The sequence below is a fragment of the Muntiacus reevesi genome, chromosome 2 (assembly GCF_963930625.1).
Source record: "Muntiacus reevesi chromosome 2, mMunRee1.1, whole genome shotgun sequence".
Lineage (NCBI taxonomy): Eukaryota > Metazoa > Chordata > Mammalia > Artiodactyla > Cervidae > Muntiacus > Muntiacus reevesi.
Window position 1 is genome coordinate 156,662,393 of NC_089250.1, and position 20,593 is coordinate 156,682,985.

The 20,593-nt window shown below is 42.4% G+C and overlaps 1 protein-coding gene across 2 annotated transcripts in view; it reads right to left on the reverse strand.

Moving 5' to 3' along the window:
- Positions 1-20,593, reverse strand: part of ABLIM1 (actin binding LIM protein 1) — a 185,261-nt gene that overhangs the window by 41,098 nt on the left and 123,570 nt on the right. The window contains exons 7-9 of one of the 2 annotated variants that reach the window (XM_065923392.1): positions 12,789-12,876; positions 9,029-9,087; positions 5,784-5,867 (exon numbers count right to left, since the gene is read on the reverse strand). In XM_065923392.1, coding sequence (XP_065779464.1) covers positions 5,784-5,867; positions 9,029-9,087; positions 12,789-12,876 — 231 coding nt within the window. The remainder of the gene's footprint in view (positions 1-5,783; positions 5,868-9,028; positions 9,088-12,788; positions 12,877-20,593) is intronic. The other variant, XM_065923394.1, reaches the window with a different exon arrangement.

Genomic DNA, 20,593 nt, shown 5'->3' on the forward strand with positions numbered 1-20,593 from the left:
CCTTTCTCTCTCACTCATTGTTTTCCCTTTAATTTCCTTACGCTTCAATTTCTCTACGTATAGAATGGAGGAGAGGGTACATACAACACCTTCTTCCTAGGGATAAATGAGACAACAAATATAAAGCTTCAAGCACCTTGCCCCACACATGATGAAGACCCAGCATTTTCCGGACAACTGACATTAGACTGGAGTTCTTTGCCAGCATCTCAAATAATGAAGGGCAGGACTCACTCTGTTCTGCTCCCCATGACTGGACGGTCATTTTGGATGTGAGCTCCACCGACCAGACTTCCCTCGCGTTCTCACCCTTGGAGACCTTCCCATCAGAACTCAGGTATGTGAACTGTCTCAGGGGATGGGGCAGTGGTCCCACCCAGAGCTGACAACCGTCCTTCCCCTTCTGGAGAACTCCATGGAACGACTCTGTACCCTCCCAAGACAATGACTTCTCCAGCTGACGTCTCAGCTCTAGTTACTATCACCCTTCCATGATGGATGGCAGAGAGCTTGCTCAGGCCTGTCTGATCCACCAGGATAGCTCCTGGTCTGCTCCCTCGGAAACTGTGCTCCGAGTTAAATGGTCCATGGGGATGGTCCACTTAGGCCACAGCTCCTAATGGCTCCCCATGGTGGTGTATTTGCTCAACCAGCAGAGGTCAGCGGTCTCTCTCTTGTGAAGATAAAAAAACTTACTCCTAAAAGTGGGACTATTATCTTTGAGTTTGAATCTTAAATATTTAGAATTTTACATTTCAATTTCTAAACATCTAGACTTCTAAACATGTTGCATTTTCTCTGTGTTTTAAAGTGTTAATTTAAAAAGAGCCAATTCCTAATATTACATCATATGACAAAAGAAACCCAAATGGTTTAAGACCTAAAGGCAAATGTAATTTGAGAGTAGTTTAAAACAAGAAAGAAAAGAAACATGATGAATTTTAAATGAACATCTTATCACTGAAGTCCCCCTTTTCTTCTTCTAGCTGTTTCCCCCCTAATTAACACACAACTTGCTAATAGTGTTTGATGGCCTTCAACATCAAAAGGCACAGAGCTGTCTTCTGACATGACAGCTCATATCCACACACTCAAAATTAAGGCTCATCTTAACCTCAAAAGCAACAGCTTCCTGACATGTTTTCCCTCTTTCAAATCCCACTGACAGTTTCTTCTTTATCATTAACTTAATTCTAGTGTCACCTCTTCAGGTGGTAACAAAGTTACAGATAATCCATATTTCCACAGACGATCTTTACGTGCAATTATTTCATCTAAATTACTGTTTCTTCCCATTCAGATAACCAAGTTCACAACAGTGATTCACCGAATTAAATCAAGAACCCAAATGAGTCAACAGGCTTTGTCTCTGGAATTCTCTACAAGAGCTGTGATAGACACAATTACCCTCTTGCCTATATTATAAATGAAGATAATTCCAAATATTTATCCCCAAAGGTCTTCCCACTTCTGTTCTACAGAGGAAAAAAAAAAAAAACACCCTATAGACCTGTGATGAAGTTGTTAAAGCATATGCAATCTATTTATTCCCACTTTTTCCTTCATGCCTTACAGAAAAATACAATTTGAAAGCAGAGTTGGAAAAATTCAGTTTTTTCTTTTGATGCCATCTTTGGGGGGTGGAGAAGGTAGAGGAAAGCATGGGAAAAGCAAGGTAGATATAAGAAGGATTATAAACAGTCTGTGATCTTTCAAAGGACTTTGCCAACAAGATTAGCCTTTAATCCTCATTTTGGAACAAGAGAAAAGGATTCTTCAGTAAGAACCTTCTAGTTGTATGTGGCTCATGCAAGAAAAACACTTTCATAAACAAAGTGTCTAAATTTACATTTATTTCTCCAGAGCACCTTCACATACCTACTTTCAGTTTCAAAAAGCCTTTTTATTTTTCCTCGAAGGGAAGAAATAAATCAACAAAGAGAGGTCTCACCAGACTATTTCAACAGGAAAGAGAAAAAAATGACATTTGATCACTAATCGTAGATGCTTTAAAAATGCATATCTTTTTGTTTTCTGTGCAAAACTTTATAAAAAAACTCTCTAACTACATTTCACTTGCTATTTCCCTTACCCCTTGACTTTGTCCACCTGTCTACACTTCAGAAGGCATAATTACAGGATGAAAATTACACTGAAGAAATTCCCCAGCTCTCATCCGTCTTTAAATGTTTACCATTAAAAACACTTACCGGAGCTTTGCCAGGAAATTAACCAGAGAAATGACATTTTCGCTTATTTCCAATTGTGGGCCGCCCCACACGCATGTTCCCTTCTTAGAAGGGGAGAGCTGGAGAGCCCTCTTGCCCCAGACCTCCCCTCACCCCGCAGGAGCTGGGGAGTAACAACTATGCTCATCTAGTCTGCATTCATCTGAAGCCATGCTCTAAGAAGGGAGAGAGCTACAGGCAACTGGACCCCAGATCAGAGAGGTCGTATGAGCACCTACAGGACCGCTACCCATATAAGGCAGTTGACACCTTATACGAAGTGCCGCTAAGGCTGACAGTACCTGCCTTGGGTTTTTGTCGCAGTTCACCAGACAAGGAGGTGATAACAGCTGCAGAAGAAGGAATATTTTTTAAAATCTGCACATATTAAATACTCACTGCTAAGTCAAAACAGGAGCTCCTTTCAGTTTTTTGTTTGTTTTTGCTTTTATTTTTGGCTTAGTGTTGGCTTCCCCACCAGCTTGCAGGATCTTAGTTCCCCGATCAGGGATCGAACCTGTGCCCTGAGTAGTGAACGCACAGTATCTTCTCTGGAACCAGGTGTGCAATCGCCATTAGCCTTTACTATGGTCAAGAGTCCTCCTTGCCTGTGCGGGATAAATCTTAACACCTATACATTCTGATGAATTGTAAAGACACACCAAAAGGAATAAATATCTGAAAAGAGAGAAAGCTGGGAGTAAAGTGGTATGTCTGGCGGCAACACTAATAAAACAGTAACCATCAGCATTATTTCCTTGTTCTAGATATACTTACAGCCTCTAATTAGCTCCTTTGCAGAAATAGACACACAGTATTTGTTTGGTATATTATGGGTTTGCAAGTGCGTATGTTATAATACAGTGAATGTTAGTTTCAGAAGAGAAAAAAAAACTCATGCCCAATTTGGACAGCAGTCATTCATGCTTTAGCCTCCAAAGGCACAGCACAGAAGCCCCATTTTAGAATGAAAGCAAGTGATCCACTCCAGATTACTACAAACTTGGTCCTGGGAATATCGTGTGGTTTGTTTATAATGAATTACCGACCTTTACCTATAGACAAAATTTGCTTTTCTTATAAAACTCTTCCAAGTAAGAGAAAACAAAATATATTTTTCTTAGGTCATTCTATTGGGCTGGCCAAAAAGTGTGTTTGGGTTTTTTTCCATAACATCTTGTGGAAAAACTTGAATGAACTTCTTGGCCAAATTAGTAAATTTTTCCCCTCACCATTTTCTTTTACCTGTAACTCAACAAGAAATAAGAGGAGATTTCAGAAAATAAAAAATAAAATGATTTTCCTCCACAATAAAACCAGGCTTATTCCAGGGCATGAAGTGTTGAAAGTCCCTGCAAGGGGTACAGTTTATCTAACACTAAAGGTGCTTGATATTATCTGGTGAAATGAACTGCTGTAATCAACAGTATTTAAAAGATCAAAATATCTGGGTGACTTGAGAATTGCTTTGGCATTTTCAGGCTTCTCGAAGGTTTTGGTAAGTCTTGATGGCCAAGAGGTGAAGCAAGAGCTTGTCAAATGGCCCATTTTCTCTGCCAGGTCCCAAGTGATTTATACCTTTCTGTGACAGGGTTACAGTTAACTTTATTGATATTTAAGGCTCGATAATGGAATTAGATCCATGTTTAACAATAGGATAGAAGAGAGAAGGATTTCCAAAATAGACCTCTTTCTTTCTTTTCTTTTTCTCTCTCTTCGCCAGCTGACCACTTCTCAAGATGCCCACATCTCTTAAATTTAAGGGTCTGGAGAAGACCAAAAATATTTCACAGTTGATCGTATTTTTCTTAAAGTCATGAAAGTGAATCACTTGGCAATAGCCTCAGGCTAACAAAATAAAACACTATTTGAGTTATAAAGCATACTTTTGGGGAAAAAACCAAAAGCTATTGAAAAAGCAATTTCTTGCCAAGTAGGTACTAATTCTAAGTACTCACTTGCAATGGGAATAATTTCTGGTTGTTCCTCTGGATTCATGACACTGTATGTTAACTATATGTGAAACTCTGCTGCTGGAGCCAAAGGTTTAAGATAGATGAATACTATATGACAAATATAAGTTGAATGTAACCCAGCATCACGGGCCAATGCAATACACTCGGGGCCTGGAATCTACAGTTAAGCGTTGCTCCTTTTGACCTGCAACACCTTGGACTGACTTCACTCTGTAGGTGGAGAAACTTCAGGGGTTGATGTCGAAAAGGTTTCTTTCCCCTCTGAAACTCTGTACTGCTAACTATCTTTCAAATCATTTAAAGAAAGAAGGTGCAGCTTTAATGAAAGCAGACCCAAACCCAGATTCTCCTGGGCCAGAGTGCAGTTCTGGCAGGCAGAGAAAAGAGGCGCAGGCATCAAGCCCAGACTAAAGGGCTGTTGCAACCCTGAGTGTCAACACAGCTACACAATGGGTTTCATCTGGACAGAGCTGGCACCGTGGAAGGTCACTTGTAACTTAATGGGCCAAGGTTTCAACTGATTCTAAGAAACCCTGAAAGAAGGTCAAGTGTGCGCAGGGAACACAGACTCCTGCCTCGCTGCTCATCTGGAGAGCTGGCTGAGGACTCTCCCAGGTTCCAGAGGATGCTCCGGAAAGACGATGCCGCCCTTACACCCTGTCTCTTCCTTAGATGCCATCAGACTTGGCCAGTATTTCATGCTCTCCTCTTCGTGTCTTCCCAGGTCTCTCTCTCATTCTTCCCTTGTAGGACAGTGGAAAGAACATGGCTTATGGGATCAGAGAGACCCGAGCTCCGATCTCAGCTCTTCCACTTACTGCTGGGAGAACTCTGGGGAAGTTAGTTCATTATAATGGTCTCGGTCTTTCCCTCTGTAAGATGGAAATCAGGACAGCTACTTGGCAGGGATTCTTAAGGAGAGCCATTGAGAGTATATGTCAGTTCCTTGCCTCTGCAGAGCTGTAGCTAGTATTATTTGTTTTCTTTTCCATTTCGCCACTCCTTCCTCGAGCCAAACCTCTCCTTCCCCAAATACTGTGTTTCCCCGGCTCCTCGCTTCTGTTGCTCTTTTCATCAGGCCCACCCTTTCTCATCATCTCTATGGGTTCAAACCCCATCCAGCCTCCAAAACTCAACTTAAAGACCACTTCTCCCAGGAAGCACTCCTTGAGCCCCTTCCTCTTACCTGACCTGCCTTGATCTTTACGATCCATATGCTGTGATATGTTTCAATATCTTTTAATAATTATGTACCTGTCTTTTCTTCCTTACTGTACCTGGGTACTTGGCAAATATTTGTTCAGCGAACAAATGTGTGAGCACAGGACGGAAACAGTGGTTTCCAATGTGCTCGCTGTCCTGAAGACAATGCGTCAGCCACCACGCTAAATGAAAACATTGCCTAGAGCAGGAAACAGGCGGAATCAGAATGTGAGATGCACTCCGTGGGGTGAGAAAAAGCATCTGCCTCTATGGGAGCCCAGAAGTTATGTGGGGAAAGCAGCGAGGGGAGGAAAAGCGACAGAAGCCTGGGGCCCAGCACAGTGGCCCCGAGCCTCAGCTCAGACACAGTGCCAACCTGCAGACACGGGGACCGTCCTATGCGTCGAATCAGACTTTTGGGATAAAAGAAATCAGACGGAGATCGACGGGTGTTTGGTGGCTGCCATGAAACATGAAAAAGGGAAGAGTGAAGAAAGAAATAGCCTTGATTCAGAAACACTATCCAAAAACAACATTTAGGAAAACTAATTTGATAAGTGATAAGTGACATCGGGTTTTCCCTGGTGGCTCAGTGGTAAAGAACCCGGCTGCCAATGCAGGAGACGGGATGGGAAGGTCCCCTGGAGGAGGATCTGGCAGCCCACTGCAGTATTCTTGCCTGGGAAACCCCACGGACAGAGGAGCCTGCTGGGCTACAGTGCGTGGGGTCGCAGAGAGTTGGACACCACTGAGCAACCAAACAACAACAACGATGTGGAATTACTTTAGTCGGGGGTGGGGGGTGTGCATTTTTAAGGTCCATGTTGAAAGCATAGCAACTGGTCTTCATTTTCTTTCTTTTTGGCCCTGCCACGTGACTTACGGGATTTTAGTTCTCCAGTCAGCGATTGAATCCGTGCCTTCGGCCGTAAAAATGTCGAGTCCTAACAACAGGACTTCCAGGGAATTCCCTAACTGGTCTTCACATTACAGTATATTTACCTATGTTCCAATCTTCCCCCCTCCCCACCATTCCTTTCCATTTATTTTGGCCAAAATATTCTTACATATGAAGAGTTAGAAGCCAATGAAGCCATTGACAGATGTTCTTGAGACTGTTATTACAAACACCCCACAAGTTCTTGAAATCTGGAGAATGTGGATTACTCAGTGGGGTTGTTGAAAGATCCTTAAAACATTTTCATTTTGCTATGGTAACTGCACTGATGTGACACTGGGAAAAAGGCCTGAAAATCCTGGCTCAAGGCTGTCCTCCATAGACACACCCTTAAGAGAGCACAAGAGTTGCTCCTTCTTCAAACTCTAGCCTCTTTTAAAACCCACCAGCGTCAACATGTACCCCACTTGGGGTGTGTCAGAACCTCGTCTCCTTAGAGGCACATCATCCTTACTACTGGGTGAGTGAGTTGGGGGCCAGCCTGACCTCCCAAGTGGTAAACGCTAGCTTTAGGAGAAGAAAGTTTCACTAAAGAAGGAAAAAACTACAGCCCCTCTTGGCCAGAATGAGTGGAAGTATCTCACTAGTTGTTTTCATAATCTTATCCAAAGAGTTCCATCAAGATGCAATCAAGAGGGTTTTTTTTTGTTTTTTTTTTTAAAAGCATTTTAGTAACACAATCTGCAAACTCAAGCAATCTTTACTGAGAAAGGACACATTCCATTCAGTCTGGGTTAGCATTCCTCTCTTTGTCTCCCAGAAGACTTCATCAGGGATGAAATAAAAATGATTATTCAACAACTGAGGGCAAGACTGTCAAGATAGTGCAGACCACTAGTTACTTGGGTGGTTTGGGGATGGCATCTGCAAGTTATACAGTGAATTTTACATTTCTATTAAAGTGACAATAAGTACTATGTTTAAGGTGCCAGTATTTTATAACGATAACCCACTTCAAAGCATCCACGAGTCATCAAAAATCCCAGAGTTTGGCAACTTCCAGTGTGCACCTGTCTGACTGACAGATGAGAGGGTTAGGTACACATGCTCAAGCTGAAGTTCTATGTCGAACCAGGGAACAAATCATCCAAATATTGGTGAACAAGTTCCTCTCCAGCTTGTCTGGTCTTCACTCCATCATTTTGAGAAAAAAGTGATTTTTCCCCCTCCACTTAAAGTCTGCTCATATTAACTGAATTTTAAGACATCCATTTTTATTCAGAGTCACAGGCAAGGGACAAGTTTCTAAAGTATGCAAATGACAAAATATCTCCATCTGATCTTACAGATGCCAGTTGAAAAAAAAGAAAGCAAAGGAAATAGAGCTTCTAGGCAGAAAAGAGCTTCACTGAGAATAAAGAAAAGATATTGAAAAATGAAAATAAGAGCTGTCATTCCCAGGGGTGGCAGGCCAAAAAAAAGGGGGCGGGGTGGTTCCTGATAATCATTTCTCTGAAGCCAAGTCACCTCTTCACAAATGACACGTTAGTGATCAGGCCACATTGATGGAGCAGCTGTGCCACTGCTGGGGATCACATATATAGCTTCTTGTGCCTGCTAACGTCAGATCAAGAAGAAATGATTCCACATTCTAGAATATTGTTGTTCAGTTGCTAAGTCGTGTCCGACTCTTTGCGACCCCATGAATTGCAGCATACCAGGCTTCCCTGTCTTTCACTATCTCCTGCAGTTTGCTCAAACTCATGTCCCTTGAGGTGGTCATGCTACCTAACCATCTCACCTATAGCGTGGCTTCCAAAATAAATCTCAGCCTTTCTTTTCCCTGAAACACCAGGTGGTGTCGCCCAGCTATTTCGAAGGGGACCACTAAGGTAGTTAAATGGAGGGACGTGGACTGGGGACGAGTCTGACTACTGCTCTGAAAAATACTTCACGGCCCAAGTGAAAAACCAGGGGCATCTGAGTAAGAAACAGATTATGATCATGGCCTTGCAACTGTGTACAGCTCTTTGCTTCTGAAACAGGTAGAATATCGTCTCCTGGTGGTGATCTGAGAACAGAGTAAGATGACTTAAACCAAAGGAAAAAAAGGAAAAACAGGTGAGAGATAAGAGTCTATCCTCTATGTGATCCATGTTCCAGGGAGTTTTGAAAATATTTTGATGTTACCTAAGGTTTCAGTTACAAAAGCAATCAAGAACATTTGTTCCCATTGACTCGTCTGAGCTCATCAAGGTTTTCCCCAAAAGTTTTTATCTAACAAATCATCAGCTTTTGGAGATGGAGGCTACTTGGTGAACTTGGATTTGAGAGGCCAATGAAATGCAGCAAGAGCTGAGCAATGGCCGCAGAATTTGGACTGAGGGATGTGATGGATGAAGTACAAAAAAAGTCTGGTGAGGAGGTCATCAGATGTTGGACCTAGAACTTGACTTATCCCCTTGAATGCTTTCCTAAGAAACTGATTCATGAAGCAAGGCTTATTTTGTCTAACACAAGCATTTGAAACAAGAATCACTATCAACGGAAGGTAGGAGGAAACCTTTTTCTGGCCAAATGGTCTTTCTACTTGGTCTGTGATTGAAGGGGAAAAAAAAGACATAAGAAGCAATTTCACCCAAACTGCAGTCCTAAGAATCAGAGATCATAAACACAATGGTCAGCAAGTACACCTGGCATCACAGTGCCAAAGCTTTCCTTACCCGCAGCTTTTCCTCAGTCTTGGTTGATTGCTTACAGTCGGGATGCCAAACGGTAGAACCTGGAAAGACAATGCACATCTGAGAATAAAGGAAATGGAAAGCAGCCACAGTCCTATTATACAGAACTTCTGAGAGAGGCCCTGTGCCCAACTGAATCATGATAGCTCAAATTCCAGGTGAGTTTTCTGCATCTAATCTGAGTTTGTTCTACAACAGTCATAGTCCTAGACCACAGAGACCACTCATTTGGCACAAGAGTGTTTTGATGAAAGAGACATTTAGTTCTCAACTGGGCAGTGGTATTTTTTTTTTTTTTCAAATGCTATCATTATCCTTTGGGGACTTTCCTGGTGGCTCAGATGGTAAAGAATCTGCCTGCAATGTGGGAGACTGGGGTTCAATCCCCGTGTTGGGAAGATCCCCTGGAGAAGGTCAGGCTACCCACTCCAGTATACTTGCCTGGAGAATTCCAGGGGCAGAGGAGACTGGCAGGCTACAGTCCATGGGATCGCAAAGAGTCGGACAAGACTGAGCAACTAAGTTTCACTTTTCACCTTCATTATCCTTTGAAAGTAATGTCTGTGTACTTACCAATATCTACTTTTAATTTCAGAAATATAAGCCATAAGCCATGTTTACACAACATCAAAACAACCAGGCAATTTAGATGAGCGCAATAAAGTCAAACCAGATCACCTATATTCAGAAGCAAAACTCACCAAATTTTTTTGTTGTTGCTTCAATTATACAGTTATCTACACAGACACAGGAAATCGATCCAACTAGCAGAAAGTTTGAAAGTTACATTACAAATCCACAAGTTTTCCTTTAACTTTTAACCTTTTAGTTAACTTTAAAAGACCTTCACTTTTAAAGTAGTGAAGTTACTACTAAAGTGTTGTTTTCTGGTCCTGGGTCAATACCTCACTTTATAGGAATTTAAGGTGCTTTCTTGGATGGTACCAGTATCACAGGACTACGCAAAACACTTATATCCAATAGAAAGCTCTTTTCTTGTAAGAATTCAGTGCCTGCCTATGTGATTTTTTTTTTTTTTTTTTGCCTAGGTATACAGTGTATGTAATTCATGGCTAAGGTCTCTATGTAAGTCCTATGTTCATGCGAGTATGTGTTCAAATGTGGGAATAGTAGAAGAATCTGTAGAAGAATGGTAGAAGTCTTTTAAAGAGTGACTTTAAAAGACTTAAGCAAATAGTTACTAAGTTGAAAGCAATTTTTTTGCCTAAACTTGTAAATTTATTCCACTTTCAAAATGATAGCCAAAAATTCACCAGATTGATGCTCATTTGGCACATTCTTCTCAGTTCTGGTCACTAAACTATATCCTGAGTTAGGATGAAAATAATGCAGCTTTCAGGTTTAAAATGGCTACATTTAAATTGTTAAAAGAGTCATGAGGCTGTCTGCGCAGGACAATGTCAATGATATAAACTTAATAAGAGTCTCTGTATGAATATTTTATATTCTACATTTCACTGTTGAACTCTTTCTCTCCTGAAAAGCTATCAAATTAAAATAACTCTTGAATTATTTTACACCACTGAGCTAAAAATACTATTAAATTGATGACAGTGTAAATACATTTTGTATCAGAATAATACTTTAATCCCTATTTAGCAGTCATTTCTATCTCGCTTAACCCAGGGCCAAAAAATCAAACCAAAGTCAGACAGGCACATAGTCCACTTAGCACTGGCTTTTACTCTGAGGCTGGCTTCAAAGCACGGGAATCCTCTTAATGCGGAGAGCAGGGGGGAGGTAGGGTGGGCAACAGGGCTGGAAGCATGAGCAGGGTGCACTGTAGAGGTTCTACTGAATGGACATCCTGGCCCAGAACACTAGGGGTGTACAAGGCATGGAACTGTCCTCCAGAGGTCAGACACACAGGGAATATGAGCCAGAGAGAACATGAGATGCTGGGGAAGATGAAACTGCTCACTGTTCAAGGATGTGCCAAGAGCACAGACAAAGAACCCCAAAGCCCAACCCCAGGAGAGATTTACAACGATGCTCGAATTTGGAACGTAGCGCAGATTACCAGGGTTGTTTATCTGTAGCATGAATGTGCTGTACTCACATACAGCCTGAAATCACCCTCTTTACTCAGTTTGCAGAACTACGCGAACATACAGAGGTGCACCCAGAGCCCTAAGTCTCAGTTCTCAGCAGACACTCTTGGGGTGACGTACACTCTCGGGTCGTTGATGGTGAGTGGTGTAACTGACACATTCGGATCTAAAACACAGCCTAGAGACCAACTGAAGAATAAATCTGCTTCATGCTGAACATGTAAAGTGACACCTGTCTATTGCTCCCAAGGATTCACAGTTTATCCTGGGGGAAAACGTGTCATATAAAGCCCATATGAGGCCACAGATTTGGGGCTTGTCACTTGCCTTCATCAGGCCCTTTAAAATTCAGTGAGATTTTCCACTGTAATTTTTTCAGAGAAATCATTCTAAAGCTAAAAAGGATGTCTGGGTTGTCAATTTCTCATACAGCTAGCGTTCTTTAAGGGGAGAGTAGCCAAAGCTTTGATCTAATATTCAAGAATCGTTTCTGGAGACTTTTCTTAGTTTCGTAAAAACAAAAATCAAGAGCAGAGCAAACCATTCATTAAAACTACACATAGTAGTTTAAAATAGATTTAATAGTAAAAATAAAAGCAACAGCCACCACAGAGGGGAAAATAAAGAAGAAAAAAAAAATCCAGAATCAACTACAGAACAAATCAAAATATAAGAATAACAATAAATGTTTTTCCCAGAAAAAAAAAAAAAAAAAAAAAAAAACTACACATAGTGTTACGTGCAGAGATGAAGAAATGACATGCAAAGGCCGATGAGAACCAGTAATTAGCAAACTGAACAAGCAATAGCTCTTCTATTCTTGCTAATTTTGCTGATCAGCCCTTGTCTATTTAATGACTCTTTCCTGCTAAAAATAGTAAAATGCTCACACAGATGGTACTGTTTGACTGGAGGAGACTCCTTCCCTAAAACTCTCTGAAAAGCTTCAGAATTTTAGAGGAGATAAAAGCTAATCATAGCTGTACTCTGGGAAAATTTCTCAAAATTATTTTCATTAAAAAAAATTGAATGGCCCTCTGGTAATGAGCGCTTCCTTGGCACCAGAAACTTCTCAATTTCTCTGTCAGGAACTTTGGGTGTGTTCTCTCTCTCTCTCTGTCCTTCTCTCTTTCACTATGACAGCTATCTCATCTTCATGGGATGTAGTACATCTGTGATGTAATTCACCAAATATGAGATTTTCTTCTTCCTAAAAGCCTGGATAAGAGCATACTGGGAGGCCCCCAAAATCCTTCTCCCAGGATAGTGAAGTGAGAAAAAACCAAGTATTATAACCATCCAGTATGTAACATTTCTAGACATTCATTTCCTCTTTTGATTTTGTTTCCCAAGCATATTCCTGGGGGTTGGGTGGGAGGCCTAGCTGATCTTTCCTCTTGCCTTATCTCCATGGCATCAAACATCAAGTTCAATCCATTCATCCATGAGCAATCCACTTGTTTGTTAACAGCCTCAGGGGCTCACTGCCAGCATGTCAACTGCCTGGCTGATTAATACTAACTGATGAGGTCACACTTGGCTACATCCATTTGGGATCTGGGTAGCCTTGCAGCTAATGAAATGCCTCCTTCTCCTAAAAACAAACAAACACAGCATGGTTCTCTCTCCCCGGGTGGGGAGAGGTTGTTGCATTCTCCAGACCACCTTACCTTGAAGATACATTTCCTCTCCTTCTGTGAACATCTGGTTGCACCTGCTGCATCGTGCACAGCTCGGGTGGTAATGCTTGTCACCCGCCTGCAAGAGAAGAGGGAGGAAATGCTCAGTCTGTTGCTGGGCACTGCTCCCAGCCTCTCCTGTGGACATGGCAATCTGAGGGAAGGAGGAAAAAACTAAGGCAGGAAAGATACTTGTCCGACTGACCAGACTTCTCATGCAATAGCCCTAGAAGCTAAAGCCGATGGCGCTGGCCCCATGAGGGGCTCAGAGATCAATGCTCGTGTTTGCCACGTGGGGCTGCCTTGCCTCTTGGGGTTTCTGGCATCCAGTTGTATCTTGGCTTAGGCTCTCCTGGAGAGTTGCCAATTACACACCACGTGCCTGACATGAGTCCACTCCATCTCCCCAAAAAGTTCACCTCAAAAACATTAACATCCAAATTGATGTTGAAGGCCAACGCTGGTTTGTACTAAAGCCATAGAAAGAAAGGATCCTATTTAGCAGGTCCTCACTTTTCTAGCTGAACAGTATGAAAATAATATAATCTACCCAGCTTACATCAAGATGAGAAAACCACAGTAAAAGATATCATCCACTGCTTTTTAATTTCGGAAAGAGCCCAAACCTGCTTCTCTGCTGCTTATAATAATCTTCTGCCAATGCCTCATTTTAATTGTTTTCTGAAGAAGGCATTTTAGTGAGGCGACTCTGCATTATTCATGGACATGTCACTTTCTTAAATATGACAGATGCCATCACAGCAGGTGTTGACTTCCCCAAAGCGAAATGTCACTGGACGCAGGGACAATTCTCTAGACAGGTGCCAAGTCACATTAGAGTCATGCTCCAAATACATGCCTGACAAAATGAAATCCTTTCGTTCATAGTTTTAGCAAAAAGTCTCACCACCTAAAAATGATCAAATGTACTCTGCAATTAAATCATGTCATCAGTCAACCGTGAAAACACTTCTTTTGCATTAACTGTGTGCAAGGCAGTGCTGAGAGCCTAGAGTTAGAAATGGCTTCACCCTGTGCCTGCGTGAAATCTCCACAGGAAGTCAGAGGTCAGGTGGTGATTCCCTTCTCACACCCCCCTGTACAAACTATGAAACCACTTGGTCACTGGAATGTGAAATGGTGGTCAGCGACTCAAGATAACCCAGTGGGGAAAAAAAGTTGAAGTTATTTAAAACTAGAAGCCAGGAATGAAATCTTCTCAGTGGTGCCTGTCAGAAAGTTCCAGAAGTGGAATTTTGCTCTTTATCCATGCAGCATTATTTATTTATCTGGGGAGAGGGGTATAGGCTATGTTAACACAAAGTGGCTCTTTGTCTTAGGCCAGCCAGGGTCCAATGCGAGCGAAGCGAAGAAGAGAGCAAATATTACTCAGTGCTAACCACTGATTTGAGTCAGCTGGGAGATTAATGCTGGGAGATCAAAACTGGGAGGTCCCAGGCAGTGAGGACCATCTCTGAATTCTCAAGGAAAATGTAGAGGAAACAATGAAGGCCCCTGGACAGGAGTCTGGTGTAGTCTGCAGTGAAAGGCACCCCCCTCAGAAAGCTAGCAATAGAAATTTCTGCACGCTGATAAAATGGATCCACCATATTTAGTGCTTCAATGTTAGAGTCATTCTCATTAAAGATAGGAAGCAGGCAGAGATGTACACTTTCACCAGTGTTCTTCTTCACTGTTTTTCCTAGCCAATGTGATAGATCAAGAACATGAAATAAGCACAAAGGTCACTAATTCAGTCGAGTAGCTAGGTAAAAATTTAACACATATGTAAAAACCAGAAGTTTTTCTATTCATTAGCAATACAAATTAAGTCTAGGTGATGACAAAACAGGTTCCCATTTGTAAACAAATGTTTCAATGCAAGATCTACACAAGGAAAACAGTCGAATTTAACTGATGGAAGACTTAAATAGAGACATGTGGTATTTATGGAAGGAAAAAATAAATATCGTGAAGTTGCCAAATTATCTAAAATGAGCCTATGAATGCAACAAGTTCTCAATCAAAATACAAACAGGAGTTTCTTCTATGTAAACTGACAAGCCAATTTTATAAGTTTACATGGAAGACAAAAATGCAGAAAAATATAAAAGATTATTATCCAAAATGCACAACAAGCATCTACAATGAAAACTAAATGGCAATACAGGCAAAAGGCAACTTCTGGAGGAAATGTAGATTACCCTGAAAATAAAGAATTGGCTCAACCCCATCAGGAATCATGGAAACACAATTTAGAAAAAGAGTATTTTTCTTCAAAAAATTGGCAAAGATGAAAAGAAGACTAAGGTGAGGGACCTCACTGGTGGTCCAGTGGCTGAGAATCCACCCGCCAGTGCAGGGGACACGGGTTCAATCCCTGGTCTGAGAAGATTCCACGTGCTGTGGGGCAACTAAGCCTGTGCACTGCAACCACTGCAGGCCATGTGCTCCAGAGCCCACGCTCTGCAACAGGGGAAGCCACCGCGATGAAAAGCCTGTGCACCCCAGCTAGAGAGTAGCCCACACTCGCTGCAAGTAGAGAAAGTCTGCGCGTAGCAACAAAACCCCAGTGTAGCCAAAAATAAATAAATAATTCAATTAAAAAAAGACTAATGTGAATCAGGCCTTCTCACATACTGTCAGTGAGCAAAATTCTTTTTGGAAAGCAATCCTTATTTAAATTTAATGTGTGCACACTACTCCCTGATGAACAATTCCACTTGTAAAAGCCACTCTACAGAAATTCTCACACCTGTGTCCAAAAGTATTAAGGATATTTGGTGTTGGATTATTTACAATGGCAAAGAACAAGGAAACAGAAGCCTTGATAAGAAAGTGGTGAAACAAAATATTGACTCATATGAAGCTATTAAAAGGATGAAGTAAACCTACATATACTTATATGGAAAGAGTTCAAACTAATATTAGTAAGAGGAAAAACTCAAACAGAAAAACAATACCTATGATACGGCCACATACAGTTGTGGTCAAAAGTGTGGAGATACTGAGTAAGCCTGACTGGACTGAAATCCAGTTTCAGCACTATGTGGTCCTATGAAGGTGACACTCTCTCTAACCTTAACTTCCACACTTATAAAATGGGTAGAATAATAGCATTTATCTCATGGAACCGATGAGAGAGGACTAGTATATTTCCTGGCATGCCCCACCTTTGCCAACACTGACCACCAGTCCTATAAGTCAGGCACTGTTACTATTGTTTAAGCCAAAGAACACACACACATACATATATATATATTTATTTATATTGATTTTATATGTGTGTCCTGTCCAGAGAGAAGGTGGGGAGAATGCATGCCAATTAGTTTTCTGTGGTTCCTCGTGGAGAAGGAGGAAAAGAGCAGAGGTGGGAACCTAACAACTTCCTTTATATGTTTCTGTATTGCTTTGATCTTTCACAAGAATTCATTTTTATGTTACTGTGTAATAAGGAAATAAAAACTAAGAAAAAAGTCCATTGTCTCTTGGAGTCGTCATGTGATCTTGGGCAAACCACAGACTCTTGGAAAATCGACTGTAGAGATGATGAAGTTGATAGAGACGTGACAATAAAAATGAACATTTTTATTGTGATGATTCTGTGTCAGTCACTGTTCTCCATACTTCATAAACATTCAGGCATCTGTTTCACAAGAACCTCTTGAGGTTATTATTTCCCACTCTCCAGATAAGGAACCTGAGGCTTAGAGAGGTTCAGTAAACTTGTCTCTGGTCACACAACTAGAAAGTGGTAAGGGGCAGGGTGTGAACCCAGGTGGTCTGACTCTGGAGCGTGAGTCCCTAACGAGTATCATAGCTAGTCATCATAGAGAACCTCACTGCTGTATCTACCTCACAGGGATGCTGGGTGAATGAGCAAATGACATTTTGACAATGCTGTGATGTACTGCATACAGCAATAAGAGGAAAACAACATGACAAGCCTCTGAACAGAGGTGGTTCTAGGACCACTCACATAAAGAAGCCTTGCTAGTGCAGTCTGGGGTGCTAATAAAAGGCTCTCTGGATGCCACCCTTTCCTAGGGACAGGCACGCGGGAGTAGCGATTACATGAACTGTCACACAGGATGGGTGGGAGGTTCGGCCAGGGCCCCGTGGCAGGGCTCTGCTCAGCAAGTCATGAGTAAAAGCACTGCTGAGAAACGCTGCCAACGTTAACTCCAGGGGCATCGGTCTTGACCTGTGTACTTGTTTCATCCCATGATGCTCAACATGTCAAGAAACACAGTGAGCCAGGATCAAAGGGCAGTTGCACAGCTGTTCAAAAGTCTGTGCCACAGTGCAAGCCTGGGGGCGGATGGGGGAGGGCACAGGGTCGAGGACTCAAGATAAGGGAGCCCCCCACCCTCGCATGGGTTTCACTTCTTCTTACATGACAGTTCTCAAACAAGCCCTGTGTGCAGGGCCAGGAAAAGTACCAGAGCTGAACACAGACAGGGTTATATGCAAACTTACCAAAATAAAACGAAAAAACCCACAGATGTAGCTGAATCCAAAACATTTAAATCAGAGTCATTTTTAGAAGAAGGAAAAGTATTTCAGATAATGAGCAAAGTGAGTCTAAACAGCACTCATAGAAGAATGAAGAGGAACACACAATTCATGTGGAGAGGAGGCTGTTGACAGCAAACTTTTAAAGCAGTGTGGGCTTTGTTGTGACAGGTGACTCCATAAATGATGGTTACCAAGTACCTGACCCCAGGCTCACATCCTGCAACTCCAGCTCTGCCCCAGCCTGACAGACCAGATGTGTCTTTGGGACTTCCTACAGTCCTGTGGTGAATGGGGACTCTCCATCCATCTTTGTAGTTAAAAAACTACAACCTTATTTCTTTATTGTCACGCATTCAAAATGCATATGTTAAAAAGTCCACATTCGGACTGGCACTAATCTCTATGGACCATAAATGATTTGTATATTTAGTTGAGTTTTATAAAAGCACCTGCATACACAAAGTGCTAGAAACTGCTTTCCTTTAATAGTGCTGATTAAGTCACGCTTCTCTAAATTGAAGTATAAACTTTATCATACAGGCAAGAATTCCATCCGGGGAAACACCATCTGCCACAAGGCAGAATTCAATGCAAGGCACCAGATTTGTGAAACTGATTGTCTGGAAGAGCAGAGAGGAGCTCAGAGCTCCTCATGGACACTGGGTTCAGGAAAAGAGCTACAAGATTCAGAATTAGGAGACTGGGGTATCATTTCTTTAGTTCTTATTCATGAGACCTCAATTATGTCACTACTTATTGTCTCCAAGGCCCTGGCCCTTCCTCTGTAGAAAGTGAAGGGCTGGACTAGACAATTTCAAGTCCCACCCTGCTGTAAGATTCTATGATTCTGTGTAAAATCCCACCCCTCTCCAAGCTCACATGGCAGTGTTAACAGAAAAGCAATTTGGGTAGAGAAAGGACATTCTTGATGGCAGAGATTGGAAATGAACCAAAGACCCCATAGTGTCTGAAAGCCAGGAGGAGTTCTGGTACCCTAAGCCCTGTGCTGGGATAACAGACCACTGTGGGTAGAAAAGAGAACTGCGATTACAGACCCCATCCTTGGACAGATAATTCTCTTAGCTCCGGGGTGGCTAACTGTCCTTTTCAGTTTCTCTCCCTCCCCCCCACCGTTTCTCTTGTAGTACTTTACTCCTGATACAGCTCAGGAGATATGGAACAGGGTCCTTGAAGTCAGCCTTCAGCCATTTATAGCTCAGACCACGCCTCCTTCCCCAAAGGACTTCCAGATGCTTATCAAAGAAGGCTGTCATCTGAAAACAATGAAACAAAAGCCTCAGAGCAAAAGAAAAATCAAAAGGTTTCACTCTCAGGCCAACTTGTTGGCTGGGATGTGAGCTTCTCAGTAGACGAGGACAAAAGAGAAAATGGGCCACTTTGGTCTCACTGGGTTAAAAAATGGCCACATACAATTGTCTCTAGAGAGGCAAGGTTTCCTGATTCTAAATTAGTCACAGGCTGTGAACCTCAACCATGGGCTATGGTTCCATACGGGCTTGCTCTGTTTTAGGAGTGGTTCCCAGGGCTCTGAGTGACAGGTCTCACACAGCCCTGTGAGGGACGTTTCCTTTTACAACCTTGTTCTTCGAACAATGAAAAAGCTCAGAGAAATGAAAACTCAGAGCAAACAATTTCTCCAAAGCTCCCAGTGCTTCCACAAAGCAGAGGTGGGCTGTGAGTCCTGACTGCTTGACTCCAGGCCTCCTCTTGCATAAACTGCTTCCAAAAAGCTCCAACGGAATTCTCACAGGGGGAACCTCAGTTCTGGAGCAGCTAACCAACTTCCACACTGATTTCACTGATGGCTGGAAACATCCAAGTAGTTTTTCTTCTATAAAGCCTTGGGAAAAATGGAGAGTGTAGACTAAAGGTCACTGAATGAAGTCATTTTCATAGGAGAAGTTAAACTATCAAGGTCTAGGGTGGTAGAGCTTTTTAAAAAAGGTCTAACTTGATTCAGAGATGGTGTTCAGAATACCCAAAAGAATAAACAAATTGCTTTCCTGTCCCTGCATGCTAAGTCACTTCAGTTGTGCCTGACTCTTTGCGACTCTATGGACCATAGCCTGCCAGGCTCCTCTGTCCATGGGATTCTCCAGGCAAGAATACTGGAGTGAGTTGCCATTTCCTCCTCCAGGGAATCTTCCTGACCCAGGGATCAAACCTGTGTCTCTTACAGCTCCTGCAGTGGCAGGCAGGTTCTTTACCACCAGCGCCACTTGAGAAGCCCCTGAGACTGTTGCAAATATGGTTCTGGTTGATGATGCTTTCAGATTAAGGACACACAAACACTTGGAGGTCAGTGTGTTGGCCTAGATCAGGGGTTTCCTAACTTTACTGCACATAAGCAACAACCAAGAGACTTTTAAAAATGGGTTCAATGGACCTAGGGTGGGGCACAGAGATCAGCTTCTTCTTTTTATTTTGTAAGCACTGACATAAGTTTATACAGATCATCATGAACTGGGGAAACCTGATGGTAGATGAAGAAGCCAAAGGTAGTAACAAGGACGTTGCTTCCCTGGCAGGTGTATGGGTGGGGACAGAGGCAGAACCACACTAGTTCCCGGTATTGCTCCTGTAGAAAGGCAAGGCGGGGCTGACTCAGCCTTCTTTGCATTTGTTGCTTTTCCCTTGAAGTGGGAGAGGTTTCCAATGCAACCGGACTAGCTTGATCTCGAAGACACCACTCACCTGTTCCGGAAGGCTGTTTTTCCTGATTCAGCATGCTGGTTGGGCAGGATAATGAGGGTGTGCCTTGGCCCAAAGTCTGGATCCTGGGCAAAGATGAATAAATCAGTCTGCCCAGGTAGCTTGCATGAAGCCCAGAGGGCTCTCCGTAAATCTGCAAAGCCACTCTGCACAGAGACTAGCATCCTGCCGCCCTACTCCCTCACCAACTACAGCCAACAGTGGTCCCTGCTCCAAGTATCAGGGGAGGGTTCCCCAGAGAAGATGCACAGAGTGGTGTGAAGGGATATCTACAAGTGCACTCCAATGCTCTGGTTACCTCTGACTAGCTCAAAACATAAAAGAATAAAAAGGCTGCAACATCCCAGTGGAAATACATATTGGCTTTGTGCAAATGATTGCTTCAGTCTTTATCTCCTTCTAGATAGCTCCTTGGAAGATCTTATCTCCTTCAAGGAGATCAAACCAGTCAATCCTAAAGGAAATCAGTCCTGAATATTCATTGGAAGGACGGATACTGAAGCTGAATCTCCAATACTTTGGCCACCTGATGCCAAGAACTGACT